This window comes from Dipodomys ordii, unplaced genomic scaffold, assembly GCF_000151885.1.
Source record: "Dipodomys ordii isolate 6190 unplaced genomic scaffold, Dord_2.0 Scaffold155, whole genome shotgun sequence".
Taxonomy (NCBI): domain Eukaryota; kingdom Metazoa; phylum Chordata; class Mammalia; order Rodentia; family Heteromyidae; genus Dipodomys; species Dipodomys ordii.
This window is the reverse complement of record NW_012267371.1, coordinates 1036631-1054337: the sequence shown is the minus strand read 5'-3', so window position 1 is coordinate 1054337 and position 17707 is coordinate 1036631. Positions and strand designations below refer to the sequence as shown.

At 53.3% G+C, this 17707-nt stretch overlaps 1 protein-coding gene across 2 annotated transcripts in view; it reads left to right on the top strand.

Annotated features, from left to right (window-relative positions):
- The window catches only part of Rarg (retinoic acid receptor, gamma), a 25908-nt gene that overhangs the window by 2824 nt on the left and 5377 nt on the right, over positions 1-17707 (top strand). The window contains exons 3-9 of one of the 2 annotated variants that reach the window (XM_013032537.1): positions 2868-3193; positions 14162-14310; positions 14530-14671; positions 15284-15444; positions 15608-15784; positions 16652-16856; positions 17301-17459. In XM_013032537.1, the coding sequence (XP_012887991.1) occupies positions 3010-3193; positions 14162-14310; positions 14530-14671; positions 15284-15444; positions 15608-15784; positions 16652-16856; positions 17301-17459 (1177 nt within the window). In that variant the 5' untranslated portion in view covers positions 2868-3009. Of the gene's footprint in view, positions 1-2867; positions 3194-9285; positions 9747-14161; positions 14311-14529; positions 14672-15283; positions 15445-15607; positions 15785-16651; positions 16857-17300; positions 17460-17707 lie in introns of those variants that run through there. The other variant, XM_013032538.1, reaches the window with a different exon arrangement.

The window sequence follows — 17707 nt, the reverse complement described above, 5'->3', positions numbered from 1 at the left end:
GGGGGGAGGGAGAAGGTGGGAGGGGAGAAGGGAGAGGAAGAGGGAGAGGGAGAGGAAAGATTGAAGAGATACTGGGCCTAGGAATGGAAATGTCCACTGCCAGCGCCTATCCACCCTATGAACTCTATGCATTTTACTCTTTCATGATCCCTCTCTGCTCTGTTATAGTTCTGGCTCATAGAAGTACTGGGCTGGTCTTCTCTTGAGCCTATTATTCTCTAAGAGGTAGGTGGTTCTGCAGTAACTTGGACAATCATAGCATTAGAAGAGCAACCACTGTCAGCCCTGGGATTCCCATTTCTTCTGTCTCCCTGCTTTCTCCCCGCTTCCCTGGATTTCAAGTGAAAAATTCCCAGGGGGAGCCTGGTACTAGTAATTCTAGCTATTAAGGAGGCTGAGATCTAAGGATGACAGTTAGAAGCCAGACTAAGCAGGAATACTCCACAAGACTTTTATCTCCAATTAGCCATCAAAACAAAAAATGTCACAAGTGGAGCTGTGGCTCAAGTGGTAGAGTACCAGCTTTAAACAACAACAACAAAAAAAACCTAAGGGACAGTGCTCAGGCTGAGTTCAAGTCCCAGTACTATCTCAGAATAGTGTATGCACATGTGGCATGCCCAACTTCACACCTACACACCCACATCCATCACCCCCCACACACACACACATGGTGGGGGAAAGCTACAATTGGAGAAGCTGGAGGGAGTGTTTTCTAAAATCAGATAGAGCCCAGAGATAAGAAAGAACAAAAGATAGTAAAGCAAAAAGGACAAGGAGAAAAGTTTTCTGGCATTATAGTTGTCATATTGTGTGTGTGTGTGTGTGTGTGTGTGTGTATGTATGTGTTTGAGTGATCAGCATCCCTAATTTGAAGAAAAGTATGTCAGAGAGGTTAGGAAGTGAGAGATGGTAGGAGACCCAATTAGGAGGGGAAATGAAGAGGAAGTCAAGAGGAAGAAACAGAAGAAATGTAATGAAAAGAGACATATGGAAGATAACATACAAAGAGAAATAAAACGAGACATTTGCATAGTATTTAACATGTGTCCTACTTGACCCTAATCGTTCTATACATGTTAAATAACTGAATCCTTACAACAGCCTTAGGAAGTGGCTCCTATTCTCTTCAGGTGGTAAATGAGGAAATGGAGATACAGAGAGATGAAGTAATTCCCCCAAAAATCCCATGGCTAGGAAGTGGTAGGAATGTCAATTCAGGCAGTCCATTTCCAAAATGTTCTTTTTTTTTGGGGGGGTCCGGTCGTGGGGCCTGAACTCTAGGCTTGGGCTTTGTCCCTCAGCTCTTCAGTCCAAGGCTAGCACTCTACCACTTGAGCCACAGCGCCACTTCCGGCTTTTTTCTTTTTGCTTATGTGGTGCTGAGGAATTGAACCCAGGGCCTCAGGCATGCAAGGCAAGCGCTCCACCACTGAGCCACCTTCCCAGCCCCCAAAATGTTCTTTACCAGAGCAGCATATTCCCCTCCAGAGAGGTGTAGCCCCTCAAAGTTATAACACATATGTTTGCTATCTCCAAAGTAGTAGAGAACTTTATTTTATTTCAGTCTGGTGCTGGAATTGAACCTAGGGCCTTGCACATGCTAGGCGATGGCTCTATCATTGAGCTACAACTCCTATGTGAAAATGTAATAGATACTTGGGCTCAACCATTTAATTACCTTGTGACCTAAAGCTAGTCACTAAATTTGTTTCTTCGTTGGCAAAATGGGAATCATAATTTGTACATCACAAGATTGATGTGAGTGTTAAATCTCTAGCTCAGTTGGGGCTGGAGTGTATGGTGTAAGTGTATGGTATGAGTGGTAGTGCCTGTTTAGCAAGAAGGCTCTCAGCTTATGAAAGAGAGAGGGAGATAGCGGGGGAGCGCAAGCAAATGTCTAGGTCAGTTGGACACTTTACAAATTCTGGGAGTCCTTTGGACTTTCAGAAGCTCTCAGACCATAATTCACCTGGAAACCTCACCTGGAAACTTTTTCAGATTCTGCTCTACCACATGGCAGAGGCCAGAGCCAGGGCATCATAGACTTACCTGAAGGAGGACCAGGGAGGGGGCATAGGACTTTTTTTTTGGTCGGTTCTGGGGCTTCAATGCTGGGCTTGGGTGCTGCCCCTGAGCTCTTCAGCTCAAGGTGTGCACTCTACCACTTGAGCTACAGCGCCACTTCCAGTTTTCTGATGGTTAATTGGAGATAAGTGTTTCAGGGACTTTCCTGCTCAGGCTGGCTTTGAACCATGATCCTCAGATTTCAGCCTCCTGAGTAGCCAGGATTACAGGCGTGAGCCACTGGTGCCCAGTTTGATCATTCTTTTTTATTATTGTTGGTCATGGGGCTTGACCTTGGGCCTAGGTGCTATCCTTTAACTTTTTCACTCAAGGCTAGTGCTCTACACTTTGTGCCACAGCCTTACTTCCTGTTTTCTGGTGGTTAATTGGAAATAAGAGTCTCATGCACTTTCCTGCCCTCACTGGCTTTGAACTGTGATTCTCAGATCTCAGCCTCCTGAATACTAGGATTATAGGCATGAGCTACCAGTGCCTGATTTTAGTGTATATCTTTTTTTTGGAGTGGGGGGTCAGTTGTGGGGCTTGAACTCTGGGCCTGAAAGCTGTCCCTCAGCTCTTCATCTTAAAGCGAGCTCTCTACCACTTGAGCCACAGCACCACTTCCTGTTTTCTGGTGGTTTACTGGAGGCAAGAGTCTCACAGATTTTCTTGCCCCAGCTGGCTTTGAACTGTGATCCTCAGATCTCAGCCTCCTGAGTAGCTAGGATTATAGGCATGAGCCACTGAAGCCCGGCTAGTGTAATCATTCTTAAATGTCTTTTTCCTTTCTTTTACTCTAGGACCATCGGAGACCCAGTGGGCAGGCCAGGCAGGGTGGGCACGGAGCCTCCCAGGCCAGGACAGTGGGCATGGGCGGGGGCTGTGGTTGAAGATCACCCCCGCCCACTGCAGACTCCAGGGGACTCCTACACTGCAGCTGCCATGGCCACCAATAAGGAGCGACTCTTTGCAGCTGGTGCCCTGGGTCCTGGATCTGGTTACCCAGGGGCAGGCTTCCCATTTGCCTTCCCAGGAACACTCAGGGGGTCTCCACCATTCGAGATGCTGAGCCCTAGCTTCCGGGGCCTGGGCCAGCCTGACCTCCCCAAGGAGATGGCCTCTCTGTGTGAGTCTCAGGGATTTGGGAGGGGGGGATGAGGGCAAATGGAATTAGGAGGGTATTTGGAAGGTGAATGATATAGGAAATTGGTACCCAAGTTAAGAAGATGAACAAGGGATGGGAGTTTGGTCTAAGGAAGCTGTGAAGAGTTGTGGAGAGTGGTCATGGTGGGAGGAGGAGGGGCTGGGTGTGGACCTGCTTCAATAGGATGGGAAAATGATAGCCTAAAATTGGGAGATAAAAAAGTACCTCTGGAAGCAGCCAACTTGTACCTTTGTGTGGGCAGCCAAAGGTGGGTCTGGTGCCATCCAAGGCTACTACCTTGGAGGTGGAGGGAGCCAGACTGCGAAGGAGATGAGTAGTAGAGGCCAGTCATCTGGTTCTGTGATCTAGAGTCCAGATGGTTGTAAGGCTGCAAAAAGGAAGAAAACCTAATGTCAGGTACTCAAAGATGTGTGGGGTTAGGAGACTGCCTTTTTTGGTTCTGGGGGAGGATAGGAATAGCTGCAAAGGTGACTCTTGTACCTAAAGTAATCCTGAGAAGTACAAATGTGTTCCATAAGCATCCTCTCCTCTAGCCACATGCTTCTAGACTCCTCCCTGCCTCCAGGTCTGGCATAGTGCCCACATGCTGTGCAGATCTCTACTTGTCTCTTAGGCTTGCCCTCTTTGGGTTAAGCCTTTGAGTGCTGACAGGAGCCAAGTCTTGGGCCTCCCCTTCTCTGTGTGGGACCTTTCTCTACCTGCTTGGTTGTTGTCTCTCCAGTCCTGGCCAGACCTGGAGGCTGGGGAATGGGGGCATTAGCATGTAAGCTACTGAAGAAATCTCAGCTACAGAGAGGAAGTAACTGGAGGGGAGAAAGAGACAGAGACTCAGAGGAAAAGTCAAACAGATATAAAACACATCCCTTATAGCTCCACACAAACTCCGAGGCAGGGGTAGAAGAGAAGGGTCCCTGCCTTCAGGAGGGGCACTCAGAAGGGTTGTGTATGTAACTGGTGACTAAATTGGGCTGGCAGCTCCACTGGAAAGAGTGTGCTCATGCGGAAAAGGTGTGTGCATATGTGTGTGTGTGTGTCCCAATCCATATGTAATTATGTGTGAACAGTTTCTTCCTGAAAATGCTCATATACAGAATCTTAGTGTATGCAACAAAGAGTCAGTGTGAAGAGTGAAAAGGTATTTAATAGGGCCTCTGATGGTGAGTCTGGTGTTTGGCAAGGCCGCCAAAGGCATGTCTGAGGTCCAACAAGGGTTATTGAGTGGCATGCAGGTGAATGAAAGCACACAAAGCCCCCTTTTTAGAAACTTAAAGCTGGGCTTCCCCCTACCTCATTTTCACCATGAATCTGTCCTGGGGGCCAAAACAGTGGGAATAAGGCCCCCTGTTCCCATATTTCTTGCAGGGAACCATACAACTTAACCTCTTGGGATTTGATTTTCCTAAATTCTGGGAGAAAACGAATGGTAATGGAGTAAACGCTGAGGGGCCTGGCCTAGCTCCGATGAAGTTCTCTTTGTGCCCTTGTGTCTTGGACATAAGGAGGAGATCAAGGTCAGAGTTCAAAGTGAGGTCAAGGTAGGGGAAGGCACCTTGCTGAGCTCCGTCCCCCCCCCCCCCCCCCCCTTACCCCCAAGGCAGTCCTGAAGGAAGGGAGCTGAACGAAGAAATCCTAGGGAGGAGCCAGAACTAGGGCTGCTAGCAGGAGAGGGTGCGGCTAGCATGGAGGGACAGGTCTGGGCAGGGAGGTGGCAAGTGGGGTGGGGATAAGGGGAAGGCTTGGGTTCTGACAGCTTGCATGGGGGTGGGGCATGCAGCTCCTAGTGGTAGAGAAGATAGGTAGGATCCTATGTGTGGAAAAGTTGATGGGGAGACTGGTAGCCAGCCAGGGTCATGGTGCCATCTCTGACTTGCTAACCCTTTTTGGCAGCGGCCATCTAATAGCAAGAGATTAAAATGCATCGCCATTGCTTACCTTGAATCTGTGCCTCGCTCATTACCTTCTTTCTCATTCTACAGCTAGCACAATCTTGTTAGGATAAAATCCTAGGGTAAGATCCTAGGATCTCTAGGATAAAAGGGAGTGGTCCAGGAAGGAGCCTAGAACTTGTCCCTAGGGCTTTCTCTTGGATTTTATTGAAGAGTCTCTGGCACCTTGGGGACATCCTTGTTGAGAAGAGAAGGATTGCTCCACCTCTTGGGGCTCTCCCGGGACCTCAGTTGGTGAGGCAGTCATCTCAGAACCTGGTGGTGGAGGAGGGGAGAGGTGAGAGGAACAGGTACTGCTGAGCCAGGCAAGCACAGGCCTGTGTGCATGGAAAACAGAGGGGTGTGTGCGCACATGCGCACCGGCTTGAGCAGATACATGCATGTGCACGAAAACCCTGGTGTTTTGAGTATCTCTCTTTGTGAACACTGATGTACTACAGGGAATAAAGGGTGCTGGGAGGGAAGGCAAACCTTTCTCTCTTGAGAAGATAAGCTGAGGTGCTGAAACCTGGCTCTGTTTGTCCTTTAAATCTGGTGACAGCTGTCTTGGCCTTAGAGCCAGTGTCTCTGGGATAAAAAAGGCCAGGCTTCCCCACCCCAAATCTCTTGGGGAAATTGAGGACAGGCTGGCACAGGTAGAAAAGGAGTCCTACTTAAAAGAAACTGAAGAGAGATTCCCAGACATAATCACATAGAGAAGCAGCTCCACAGGTGGAAGGCTGCAGACTCACAGCCCAGCCCAGTCACTGGACTCTGAGCAGGCGGCAGTGAGGCCTCCAGTAGGAAAAAACCCTAGTAAACTGCCTCCTTCCCCTCCCCTCCTGGTCTCTCCTCCTCCGGCTCCGGCTCCAGCTCCAGCTCCAGGCCGACACAAACGGGGCTTTGATTGCAACAGGAAACCTCTCTGGCGGGGGGAGCTGGGCAAGCCGCCGCCGCTGGGGCCCAGGCTGCACCCCCCCTCTTGGCCCCCTACCGGGTCCCAGCCCCCATCCTGCCCAAAGCTCTTTACATCCTAGCGTTGTGCCTGGTCCCTGATTCACACCTCCCTATTCCTCCCCCCCCCACTTTGCTGTTGCCCCTTCCTTCTCCCCAGACCCCTCCCATTGCCCTTCAGGTAGGACGCCTCAGTTAGAACTTACCCTCCTGGGCGGGGCCTGCTTCACTTTGAAATGCCCATTCTTCAGTTTTTTGAGGGAGGTTTTGGAAGAAAAGGGAGAATTTAGCATGAGGAATTCAGAGCTAGTTATCCTCTAGCCTTATCCAGAAGGTGGCAGGAATAGGGGGAAAGGAGGAAGGAGAAATGTATAAGCAGTTAGCTGTCCACCCCCTCCCCCCAATCCTGGCCAGACTCATCTTTGCCTGGGTGGTAGGGCTCTAAGGGGTGATCTAGCTAGAGCCTGAGTGCTAATGGCTTCATCAGTGGGGGAAGGGTAAAACCCTTTTTGCTTCTAGGCATGCCTTTGTGGGGCTCTAGCTGGGAGGGGATGTGTGTGTACCCTGGTGGTGGGGATCACAAGGAAGGGGGTGAGTCAGGCAGCGGCCCCCCCTCATACTCCCACCAGGCTGGTGGGGAACATCTGGTTCCCATGAAATGCTAGAAGGCTAATGGGTCTAATTGCTGCAATAAGGGCTGGGGGGACTTTGGGGAAAAGAGGGGGCACTAGATTATCCCCATCTTAACTTCTGCTGAAGGCTATACTAAGTCTGGGTAAAATAGGGGATTGGAGTTGATTGTAAAGGTGGGCCTGATACCCTAATGCCTGATCCTAAGGCCCCCCTTCTCCCTGAAAGCTCGGGAAGCACATACAGATGGGGTGATGAGTGGGGTGCATCTGGTGAAGAGAAAGGGGGGCTATTGAGGACTCATGGCTTCCTGGAGCCCTCCCCCTATTCCTCCGGTGCCCTCCTCCCAACCCCCTCCCTGTGGCCTGGCCACTTCTGGTTCTAATTACCAACCAGGCAGGCCTGGCTTAATTGGGACCTTTCAGATTTCAGAGGGGGAAGGGGGGGATACACTGTCAGCTTGAGGTTGACTAATCAGGGTTCTCTCCCCCCTTGTCTTAGGGGTACTTCCCATTTCACACTTAATTTTTTGCCCCTGGCCAGATTCCAATCAAAAACCTATCCCCCACTTTTTATTCCCCCGTTTTTTTTAGGAACCAGGATCCAGAGATGGGCAGTATTTGGGGCTGAAGCTTGAGGCAGGAGCTTGTATTGGGTTGGAAGAAGCGTGCCTTCCTTCTCCATCCTTGCTTCAAGCCCCCCTCCCCCTTAGCTTGGCCATCCCAGCCCCCCATCTGTAATTCAGGCCCTCCTTCCCGGGTTAGTGCCCCCCCCCCGCCCTGGCAGCCAACCCTGGCCCCTCCCCTGTCTTCCCTGCCTACTCTGGCACCCCTTCCTGTTCTTTATTCTTCCAATAGGCGCCCCACTCCTGTAGCACCCCAGTGCGCCCCCCCCCGCACCCCGTACAACAGATTCTTAGAAACGCGTGCCCCACCCTGGCCTAGCCGCAGCCGCCTGGCGGGGGAAGGGGTCGGGCCGGGCGCCGCTCCCGCTCCCGGGCGCTCCCCGTGTGAGCCGCGCTGACAGAGCCGGCTGGGCCGGCCAGCCGGGCGGCCGGCGGGCGGGGCGCGGGGGAGGGGGCGGTTTCCGGGAGTCGCCGCCGCTGGTGCTGTCCCGGGGCCAGGGTCCCCGAAGAGGCTCAGCCCGGCGAGGGCAAACTTCTGACGTGGCCAGTCCCCGCCCCTTCGCCCCCTCCTCTGCCGGGCCCGGGCGCCTGGGGCCGGAAGGGGCAGCCAAAGGGAACTGCCAGGCGCTCCTGCGAGCTCTGGAGGGCATTTTATGTGGCACTGAAAGGGAGGAGGGGGGCAGTCATATCCTATGGTGTGTGTGTGCGTGTGCGTGGTTACAAACTGTTAATGGCCACCAGCGCTATATACTGCCCGGGGGTGGGAACACTTGACATGGTAAAACTTGGCGGGAGGAATTGGCATTCACATTGGGGGCGGGGGGGGTAGTGTTGTCTACGACGGTCCTTGGCACTGTAAGCATAGTTTGGGGGTCGCTCGCTTTGTGCTGCCTAAGCGAAGTTGGGTTTTAGAGGCGAGGGCATCGAGAGGGGTTAGTGGAGACGCGTAGGGGGTGTCAGTCTCGGGATGGGGCTTCAGGGACTTGGAGAGGCGGCCCGGGACTCCGGAGAGGAAGGACAGGCCGGGCTAGGAGGGGCAGAGGCTCCGCTGCGCCGGGGAGGGCGGCCGGGGAGAGAGGGGGGTTGGACTCCGCTGCAGCGCTGGCGACGGCCGGGGCGGGGCGGGGCGGGGCCGGGTCAGGAGGAGGTGAGCGCGCCCGGCCACCCGCCCCGAGGGGGGTTCCCGGAGAGTTCACGGCGGGAGCGCGCTCCGGTCCTTGGACCGGGGGTGGGGAGAACGGGAAGGAAGAGGGAGGCCGCCTGCGCCCGCGCGCGCGCCGAGCCGCAGGAATGTTCTGCTAAGCGCGGAAGCGCGCGCGCGCGCACGGGCGCGGAGGGAGGAGCCGAGGCCTGGGAATGAGGAGTGGGGGGGAGTGGGTGGAAGGGAGCGCAGGTCCTTTGGCTCTGTTAGATCTGCTGCTGCTGCTGCGCTCGGGAGATCTCCACGCTCCCCTCTTCGTAGTCATCCTTAACACTTGGGACCTGTATTGACTTGTATGAGAAAGGAAGGGAGGAGGGGCGGGGGGGGGACTTTATGAAAGGAAATGCGTGTGCTTTGGTTCCTCCGCTCTTCTCCCCCCCCCACCTACCCCCGACTTGGGCACGCGCCGAAGTGCGAATGGCGTGCAAAAGCTTCCTAGGGCTGTGGGGGGGGGGAGAGAATGCCCGCTAGCATTTCCCCCGAGCCAGGTGTATATTTGCACAAACGTGTGCACCTATGAACTTATGTGCGTGCAGAGGTTCGTGTGCAGCAATGCATATTTGCAAATGTCTAGTGCGTGCCAAGATAAAGGTATGCACGGATGTATGTCTAAGCCGGCGCGCGCTCCGCACGCAGCGAGTGGACGTAAGTGTGTGTGTGTGTGTGTGCGTTCCACTCCCAGCTCCGCTCCTCTTGGTGCCCGGCCCCCTTCGTTCCTCAAGCCCCACCCCCACCCCTCCAGGCTTTGCTTTTACAAAAGGTCTCCCCAGTGCTAGCTGCCCGGGCGCCCCAGAGTGAGCCGGACGGAGGCTGAAGCAGCCGCCTGGGCTTCGCGCCCCGCCCAGTCCTTTTCCCTTGCTGGGGATCCCCCTCTTCCCCGCCCACCCCTTACCCCCCATGCAGCTCAGCGCCCTATGCTAGCCCTCCCCCTCCCCCCTCCAGGAGCGGGGCGCCGCGGGGGGAGGAGGGGGAATGGGCTGCGGGTCCTTGGTGTTCTAGCACCCAGCTTTTCTCCAAGCCGGGTCACGATGTACGACTGCATGGAATCCTTTGCCCCGGGTCCGCGACGGCTGTATGGGGCCGCCGGGCCCGGGGCCGGCTTGCTGCGCAGAACCACAGGCAGCTCCTGTTTCGCCGGACTTGAGACTTTTGCCTGGCCACAACCCGCCAGTCTGCAATGTAGGTAATTCGTTCCCAGGTGTGGGGGTGTAGGGTGCAGGAAAGATGGGAGGCACACTCTTCCTCCTGTGTAAAGGTTGGGACTGGGGCTGCAAGTGGGGAATCCGGGTCCATTTCTGTGTGAGGCGCTGGCCCTTTAAACGTGGGGGCCTCGGCGTCTCCTTTGCGTGTGTGCCGTAATGTTTGGAGTGTGTGTGGTTTTTATGGTGGGTGTTTAAGCTGGGATCTGTGGTTGATGCCATTCCAGAGTTCCTGGGGACTGAGAAAAGACCGAGTTATGTGTTGGTAGTTGGTACCCTCAGATCCCAGGCCCCGGGAGAGAGAGGGCACCCAGGACCGTGGGTGGCGTTTGTAAAGCCCATGTGGGAACTTGGAAGTGTAAATAGTATTTGCCGAGCGTGTGAACCCTGGCGTGTGCAGCGCCGCTTAGGTGTGTGGGTGGAGGGTGGAGGGTCTCGGTGCACAGTCGCCCTGACCAGCGTAGGCAGATCCTCGGGGCTGGGTATGGGGGGTGTTTGGGGCGTAGGGCGTGGAGGGCGTGCGCCCCTGCGTGGCGGCGGGGGCGGCGTTGGAAAGTGCAAGGTTCGCGGGCGCATCCTGTGCGCTCGGAACCAGGGGTCTCCCCCACGCTGAAGGGGAAGGAGACGGGGCCCCTAGCGCCCACCCGCCCCCCGTTTATAAAAGCGAGTTGGGAAACACGTATTCGGTTGTATTGAGTGATGACTTTCTATGGTTCCAACACCCAACTTCAGCAGGAAGCGAAAAGTTTAAAGCAAAATCTATGGTGCTGGTTGGGGGGGGATGGCTTCCAAGTGACAGCGACTCTGGGCAGATGACTGTAGGGTCCCCAAATAGACATCTTCTCCCCCTCCCTGTGTGAAATGGGAGATGCCAGGCCTGGGGCCCTGGAACCCCTTTCCAAAGCGGTAATAAAAAAGCTGGGGACTGAGAGCAGTAAAAATGAAGTCCAGATGAGAGGCAGCTTTGAAGCCGGGGCCGCAGTGGCTGGCGGGGGTAGGGTGTGGGGAGGGGCCGGGAGAGGAGCCTGGAACCCCCCCCCCCTTCCCAAATTTACTCAGGGCTGGGACTGCGCTCGCAGCCCGGACGGCGCGGGCGCGGGGGGGGAGGGAAAGCAGGGCGGGGGGGTGTGGATCGGGCTTGGGGGCACGCTGGGAAGGGGCGGGCAGCGGGCGGGGCGGCCGGCGCTGGGGGAGTGTGCACGCCGGGTCACCCAGCCCCCGCCAACGCGCTTCTCTCCTTGGCACTCCACTGCGCTGTTTACAAGTTCGGATTTTTTTTTTTAAGTTTTTTTGGTTCCAGGGCAGAGCCGCTCAGATTTAACAACTGGGAGACTGGAAGAGGGAGGTGGCAAACAGGAGATCAACTTTGGTGTCAAGTCGGGTGGGGCAAGAACTAAAGTGTGCCATTTCAAGGGTGGAGAAAACATGGAGCTTTGCTTTGCACCAAGTTCTTGTGAATTCTTCCTTCTTATCACCCAGTAGAACAGAGTTGGCATATGGGGAAAAGTGTTGTGAGGCAGAAAAAAAAATCTTTTGAGAAGGGGTTTTGAGGGTTGGGCAAGGGACCCTGTCCTTATGAGGTTTGTGGCAGCTCCTTAGACTTGACTGGCAGGATGCTTTTGCATTTCAATTTGCAAAACTGAATAATAATTTTGACCTCTAGGGTCTGGGTAGGCACACAAAATCAGGTTCAGGCCTGCCTTCTGTCCACCCCATCTTTTAGAGAGAGAGTTTAGAAAGTGGTTTAGAAGCTTGGCACTGGTAGCTCATGCCTGTATTCCTAGCTACTCAGGAGGCTGAGATCTGAGGATGGTAGTTCGAAGCCAACTGGGGCAGAAAAGTCCCTGTGAGACTCTTATCTCCAGTAAACTACTCAAAAAAGTTGGAAGTGGCACTGTGGCTCAAGTGGTAGAACACTAGCCTTGAGCACAAAGAGGCTCAGGGACAACGTCTAGGCCCTGAGTTCAAGCCCCAGGACTGGCAAAAAAAAAAAAAAGTGGTCTAGAGAGGAGGGCAGAATGGCATGTTTGGGTACAATTGGAAGCTTTGGTGCTGCGCTGGCAGGCTGAGGTGTTTGGCAGCAGAGCTATTGGCTTGTAAAGGTGTAACCCAGTGGTGGGTGTTATGCCAGCTTTGTGACTTGTCATCCACCTCTGTGATGTGACTGGAGTGAGTGTGCCTCACTGCCCTTGTGTGAGTTTCTCTTGCCTGGGTCCCGCTGGGGTTAGAGGAACTCAATGTTAAGACTAAGCCTGCTTTTGTGTCCATGTGTTTTTGGCCTGTGAGCCTGTGTGTCTTCAAGGAGGTGTGTGCTAGGTTGTGAGTCCAGGCAGCTCAGCTCTGGGCCTCGCAGCTGGGAGCGTTTACAGCCGGTTATAAAGAGTTTGTTTGAAGCTCCGCTCAGCCTGGCCAGGAATTTCCTCAATTTCAGCAATTTGGGCTTTAAAAGAAGAGAAACCCAGAGCCTACCCCCCCTCTTCCCAACAGGGACCCCTGCCTAGCCCCAGGAGCAGCATCCCCCATGGAGACTTCTCAGCTGAGGAGGGGGATCCCATCTTTCAGTGCAGACCCTGCTGGTTTTCTAGCTCTCTCCACTTGCAAAGCGACCTCTGAGCCACTCGACTGCATTTTAGGGTTCAGGGCCTGGGAGGTAGATAAGTCATAGGGATATTAAGAATGGGTGACAGTGCCACTTAGATGGGAAAAGCTGCCCCCAGGCCTGTCTCTCTGGGGCCCCCAATCTTATAATTGGCTGGCGCTGCCCCATGCCCGTCTGACCGCACCCAAGCTCTTGCGTAAGAGAGGAAATGAGGCAGCGCTCTGCGGGCAGGGAGGGCGTGAGCGCCAGAGAGAGCACCACCCCACGCACAAGCCTTTGGGCCAGACCCCAGGATGGGCCTGAGGAGTGAGGAGAGGGCCTGAAAGACATTCCTGCCCCTCTCACATTCTCAGCACCAGTCCCTTCTGATGCTCCTCCACCCCCACTAGTCTTCAATAGATCACACCCCCCCTTCACTCCTTTCTTTGGGGGACTCTCACTCCACTAGGATTCTTATGCTAATTGCCCCTGAGTGTTGGGGATGGGGAGGGCTTCCCTCTTGTGTGCTGGGTAGAGCTGGCTTGGAACCCCTGCTTGTGGGCTATTCTAATATCCTCTGGCAACATTAGGGCAGACTTGTGACCCAGGTGGGCTGCCAGGGTAGGAGGAAGAAGGCGTTCATGAGGGTGTGTGGGACAGTCCTGGGGGGGGGGGAATCTTCCGGATCAAGGCAACGAGCCCTACAGATTGAAATAGTTACAGATGTCCTGAGCCTCTGAAGATGGACCACACACTCACACAGGATTTACTCCAAAGCCCCGCTGAACAGAGTGTGGACTTCCCTTACTCTGAGCCTACATTAGCGCCCCTTGTGAGCTGTGATTGAGTATTTCCAGAGGCATCTCAGAGGGAACACAGGCTTAGAGAGAGTCGGGGATAGGTCCCTCACCAGTTCTATTTACCTACCATCACCTGACTCCCAGCTTTGCTTCAATAGCTCCTAGACCTAGGAATCTGAGCAAATGCCTGTTTTCTCCTTCCTGGACACTTAAGTCTTGTCAGAGGACCTAGTACCTTGGTCCCACCTCAGCTGGGAGTATAGCACTGAACCTAGAACCTTTTCCCCTCAGCTTTTCCAGGTGTGCAATAAGGCTGTTGCTTATCTTCTAACTTAGAGTTAGATAGTATATGCTCTACCACCTGCCTTAGTGGTCCAGTTGTGTCTAGAGCAAAAGAACTTTGGTGGTTGGTTGAGAGGTGGTTTGAAAAGGAAAAGATGGAGGATTATTTGACCTCTATTACTTGCAAGAAATACTCTTCTGCTACTGAAATCTACCAGGTCATTCAGGCAGGTGTCCTGTAATGGCCCTACCTGCAGCCACTCATCTCCTGGAGCTGAGGGGAGCAGGAGGCTGGAGATGTGGGGGTAGAGACTGAGGATGGCGAGAGGCCAGCTCCCCTACCTGGTCTATCTACCAGAGTGACAAGTAGTAAGAACTCAGAGATGTAGGGACTTAACTCTTTCACTTATATACTTTACAGTTTGGGAAACTGAGGCTCAATGAAGTTAACTTCCAGGATGGCCTTGGTTAGGAATTTAGAGAATTATATCATGTCAACTGGGGGATTAGGGCTAGAATTAATGTAGAAGAGTTGGCCAGACTGTAGGATGGACTAAGAACCCAATCGTTGGTCTGCCCTAGTAGCAGCTGCCTATGGCTTTCTTGGAGACTGTGCAGTGTGGTGGGTCTGGCTATCACTAGCAGGCCAGAAAAGAAGTGGATGTATAGGGCATGTGATGAGACTTGCCATCTCCCCACCCTCATGTAACTGTTTCTTCTCCCTCCCCCTTCCAGCGGTGGAGACACAAAGCACTAGCTCAGAGGAAATGGTGCCCAGCTCGCCCTCGCCCCCACCACCTCCTCGGGTCTACAAGCCGTGCTTCGTGTGCAATGACAAGTCCTCTGGCTACCACTATGGGGTCAGCTCGTGTGAAGGCTGCAAGGTGTGTATACCGTGGGATAGGTGGATTGGAATCCATAGTTTTCTTGGGGAGATAAATGGCCAGGGGTACAGGTGCTCTGTATAAGTGGGGCAGATGAGGTGAGGGGCTGCTTTTGCCCATAGATGGTTAATAGATTGGGTCAGGAATGGGGCCACTTGCAATGGCCTATGAGATGCTGGTATTCTTAGCATCCTGCTTCAGGGGCACTCCTCATTCCAGGGCTTCTTCCGACGGAGCATCCAGAAGAACATGGTGTACACATGTCACCGTGACAAAAACTGCATCATCAACAAGGTCACCAGGAATCGCTGTCAGTACTGCCGGCTACAAAAGTGCTTTGAAGTAGGCATGTCCAAGGAAGGTAGGCTTCTGTCCCTGGCCTGGCAGGCATACTACTATCCTAACCTGTGGTTTCCTCTCTTCCTTTTGGCTATACGCACCTCCCAGACTCCTGCCCTCCTAGCACACGAGTCCTATTTGATGATCCTTTCCCATTCTCCTCTCTTCTTAACTCTTCTTCTGAATGGGCACATGGTGATTTTAGGGTTTCATGATCCCCCTGTTTTGTGGAGCAGCTCAACAGCATGCCAGTTCCTTCTTCTTCCAGTTCCCAAGAGGAGCCTGCGATGGCTCTGGGGTGGCCCCTCCTTTCCATCCCCCCCCATTGTGCTGCCAAGGCTATAAGTGGATATCCTGCCTGTATATCCTGCTCCCCCCCCCTCCCCAGCTCCTGCAGGGTGACCGGAAGGGCAGAATGGAGCCGAATGGCCTGAGGAGAGAGCTTGAGCTGCAAGCTCTGGGTGGGGCTAGGGAAAGCCAGTCTGGGAATAGGAGCTAATGTAGGAGGTAGGGAAACTGAGGCACTAATAAAGGAATAGATATTCATGATAAGGACTGAGCACATTAAGTTAGAAAACACATCCAAAAGGAGGCTCTGAAGATACCCACTCTCACCTTGTGCTTCCACTTCAAGCCGTGCGAAATGACCGGAACAAGAAGAAGAAAGAGGTAAAGGAAGAAGGGTCACCAGACAGCTATGAGCTGAGCCCCCAGTTAGAAGAGCTCATCACCAAGGTCAGCAAGGCTCATCAGGAGACATTCCCCTCGCTCTGCCAGCTGGGCAAGTACACCACGGTGAGAAGTGGGCAGAGATTCCTCCTTCCCCATGAAGGCTGCTTCAGAAAAATGGGTAGGGGTGCTGAGGACAAGGAGAATGCCAACCTGCAGTGAGGAGCTAGCTTCACACTGGGTGAGGGGTGGCCTTTGCTCACATTCTAACCTCCCTCTACTGCTGCAGAACTCCAGTGCAGACCACCGGGTACAGCTGGATCTGGGGCTGTGGGACAAATTCAGTGAACTGGCCACCAAGTGCATCATCAAGATCGTAGAGTTCGCCAAGCGGTTACCTGGCTTTACAGGACTCAGCATTGCTGATCAGATCACTCTGCTCAAGGCTGCCTGCCTGGATATCCTGGTAAGTTAGACCTGTGGGTCCTGCCCCAGCCTGACTTTCACAAGAAACTCCCAACATACTGGGTGCTGGGTGGCTTACGCCTATAATCCTAGCTACTCAGGAAGCTGAGATTGATATTGAAAGATTGATGTTCAGAGCCAGCCCAAGCAGGAATGTCTGTGAGACTCTTACCTCAATCACCAAAAAGCCCATAGTAACACTGTGGCTCAAGGGGTAGAACACTAGCTTTGAGCAAAAAAGCTAAGGGACAGTGCTCAAGTCCTGAGTTCAAACCCAAGTACCAGCCTGCCTCTCCCACTCCCCCCTCCAAAAAAGGAAAGAAAAGAAACTCCCAATAGTTCCTTGATCCACTACAAGATTTCCTTATCTGCCACCTGGGACTTCCCAGATCTCCCCTAGGATTCCTTTATTTAAATTGTTTTCTTTCTTTCTTTTTTTTGGGGGGGGTCCGGTCATGGGCTTGAACTCTGGGCCTGGGCGCTGTCCCTCAGCTCTTCAGCTCAAGGCTAGTGCTCTACCACTTGAGCCACAGCACCACTTCCGGCTTTTTTCTTTTTGCTTATGTGGTGCTGAGGAATCGAACCCAGGGCCTCAGGCATGCAAGACAAGCGCTCTACCACTGAGCCACCTTCCCAGCCCGTTTTCTTTTTATTATTATTATTATTTTCAAGTAGTTGTCAAAGGATATCTGAGGATCTCCTTTCCCCAAGCCTCAGTCCCTCTATCTCTCTGTCTTCCTCCCCATGCATGTTTCAGGTTGCACTTACTAGGGATTTAATCCCATTTCTATTATTCCCTCTTTTCCCCTCGCCTTCAGAGTCCCCATCCCTAGAGACAGCACTAACTCCCCCCTACTCCAACTTCCAGATGCTTCGAATTTGCACAAGGTACACTCCAGAGCAGGACACCATGACCTTCTCCGATGGTCTGACCCTGAACCGGACCCAGATGCACAATGCTGGCTTTGGGCCCCTCACAGACCTCGTCTTTGCCTTTGCTGGGCAGCTCCTGCCACTGGAGATGGATGACACCGAGACTGGGCTACTCAGTGCTATCTGCCTCATCTGTGGAGGTGCGGGGGCGCCCCCTGGTGTCTATATGGGTTCCTTTCGCTCTATTCTCCACATCTGTTCTCTGGTGAGGTGAGGAACATTGGTGGTGGTCTCCTCCCTTAGGATTATTATTGCATCTGGTCCCAGCTACAGACCTCTCAGGTCCTCTAGTCTTCCAGGAAAACTAGAACATGGAACAAAAATGGTGTCTGGGGAGACCCTAGAAAGATTCTGGTTCTGATAAGTTCCTGATGTCAGGAGTGATTTACCAGAAAAAGGTTCCTGTGAAATAAGAGAGGTACATGGCTTTGAGCAGAGGAAATAACTCGGTAGAGCTATGACCATAGGGGAGGAGCTGGTGGGATAGTTTGGGCCATACTGTAGGGCTTGTTGGGGATCAGCCACTTGTCATGTGTCCTGTCCTTTTCTTCTTCCCCTGCTCTCATTCAACTGTGTTTGTGTAGACCGCATGGACCTGGAAGAACCTGAAAAAGTGGACAAGCTACAGGAGCCACTGCTGGAAGCCCTGAGGCTATATGCCCGGCGCCGGCGGCCCAACCAACCCTACATGTTCCCAAGGATGCTTATGAAAATCACTGACCTTCGGGGCATCAGCACCAAGGGTTAGTCATCAATGAGCCTTCTCTCTGTGTCTTCCCAGAGCTACAGGTCACACTCAGGTGGACAGGCAGAGACAAGAACTCAGTGATTGAGAATCAGGTGACCTACATAAAGTCTTAGCTTGACTGAAAGTTTTTCTTCTTTGCTTTTGTGTGTGTGTGCACACGTGCGCACTGTATGATCGCACTGATCCTGAGGCTTGAGCCATTTACCTTGGCACTGTTCTGTTCCTGAGATTTTTTTTTTTTTT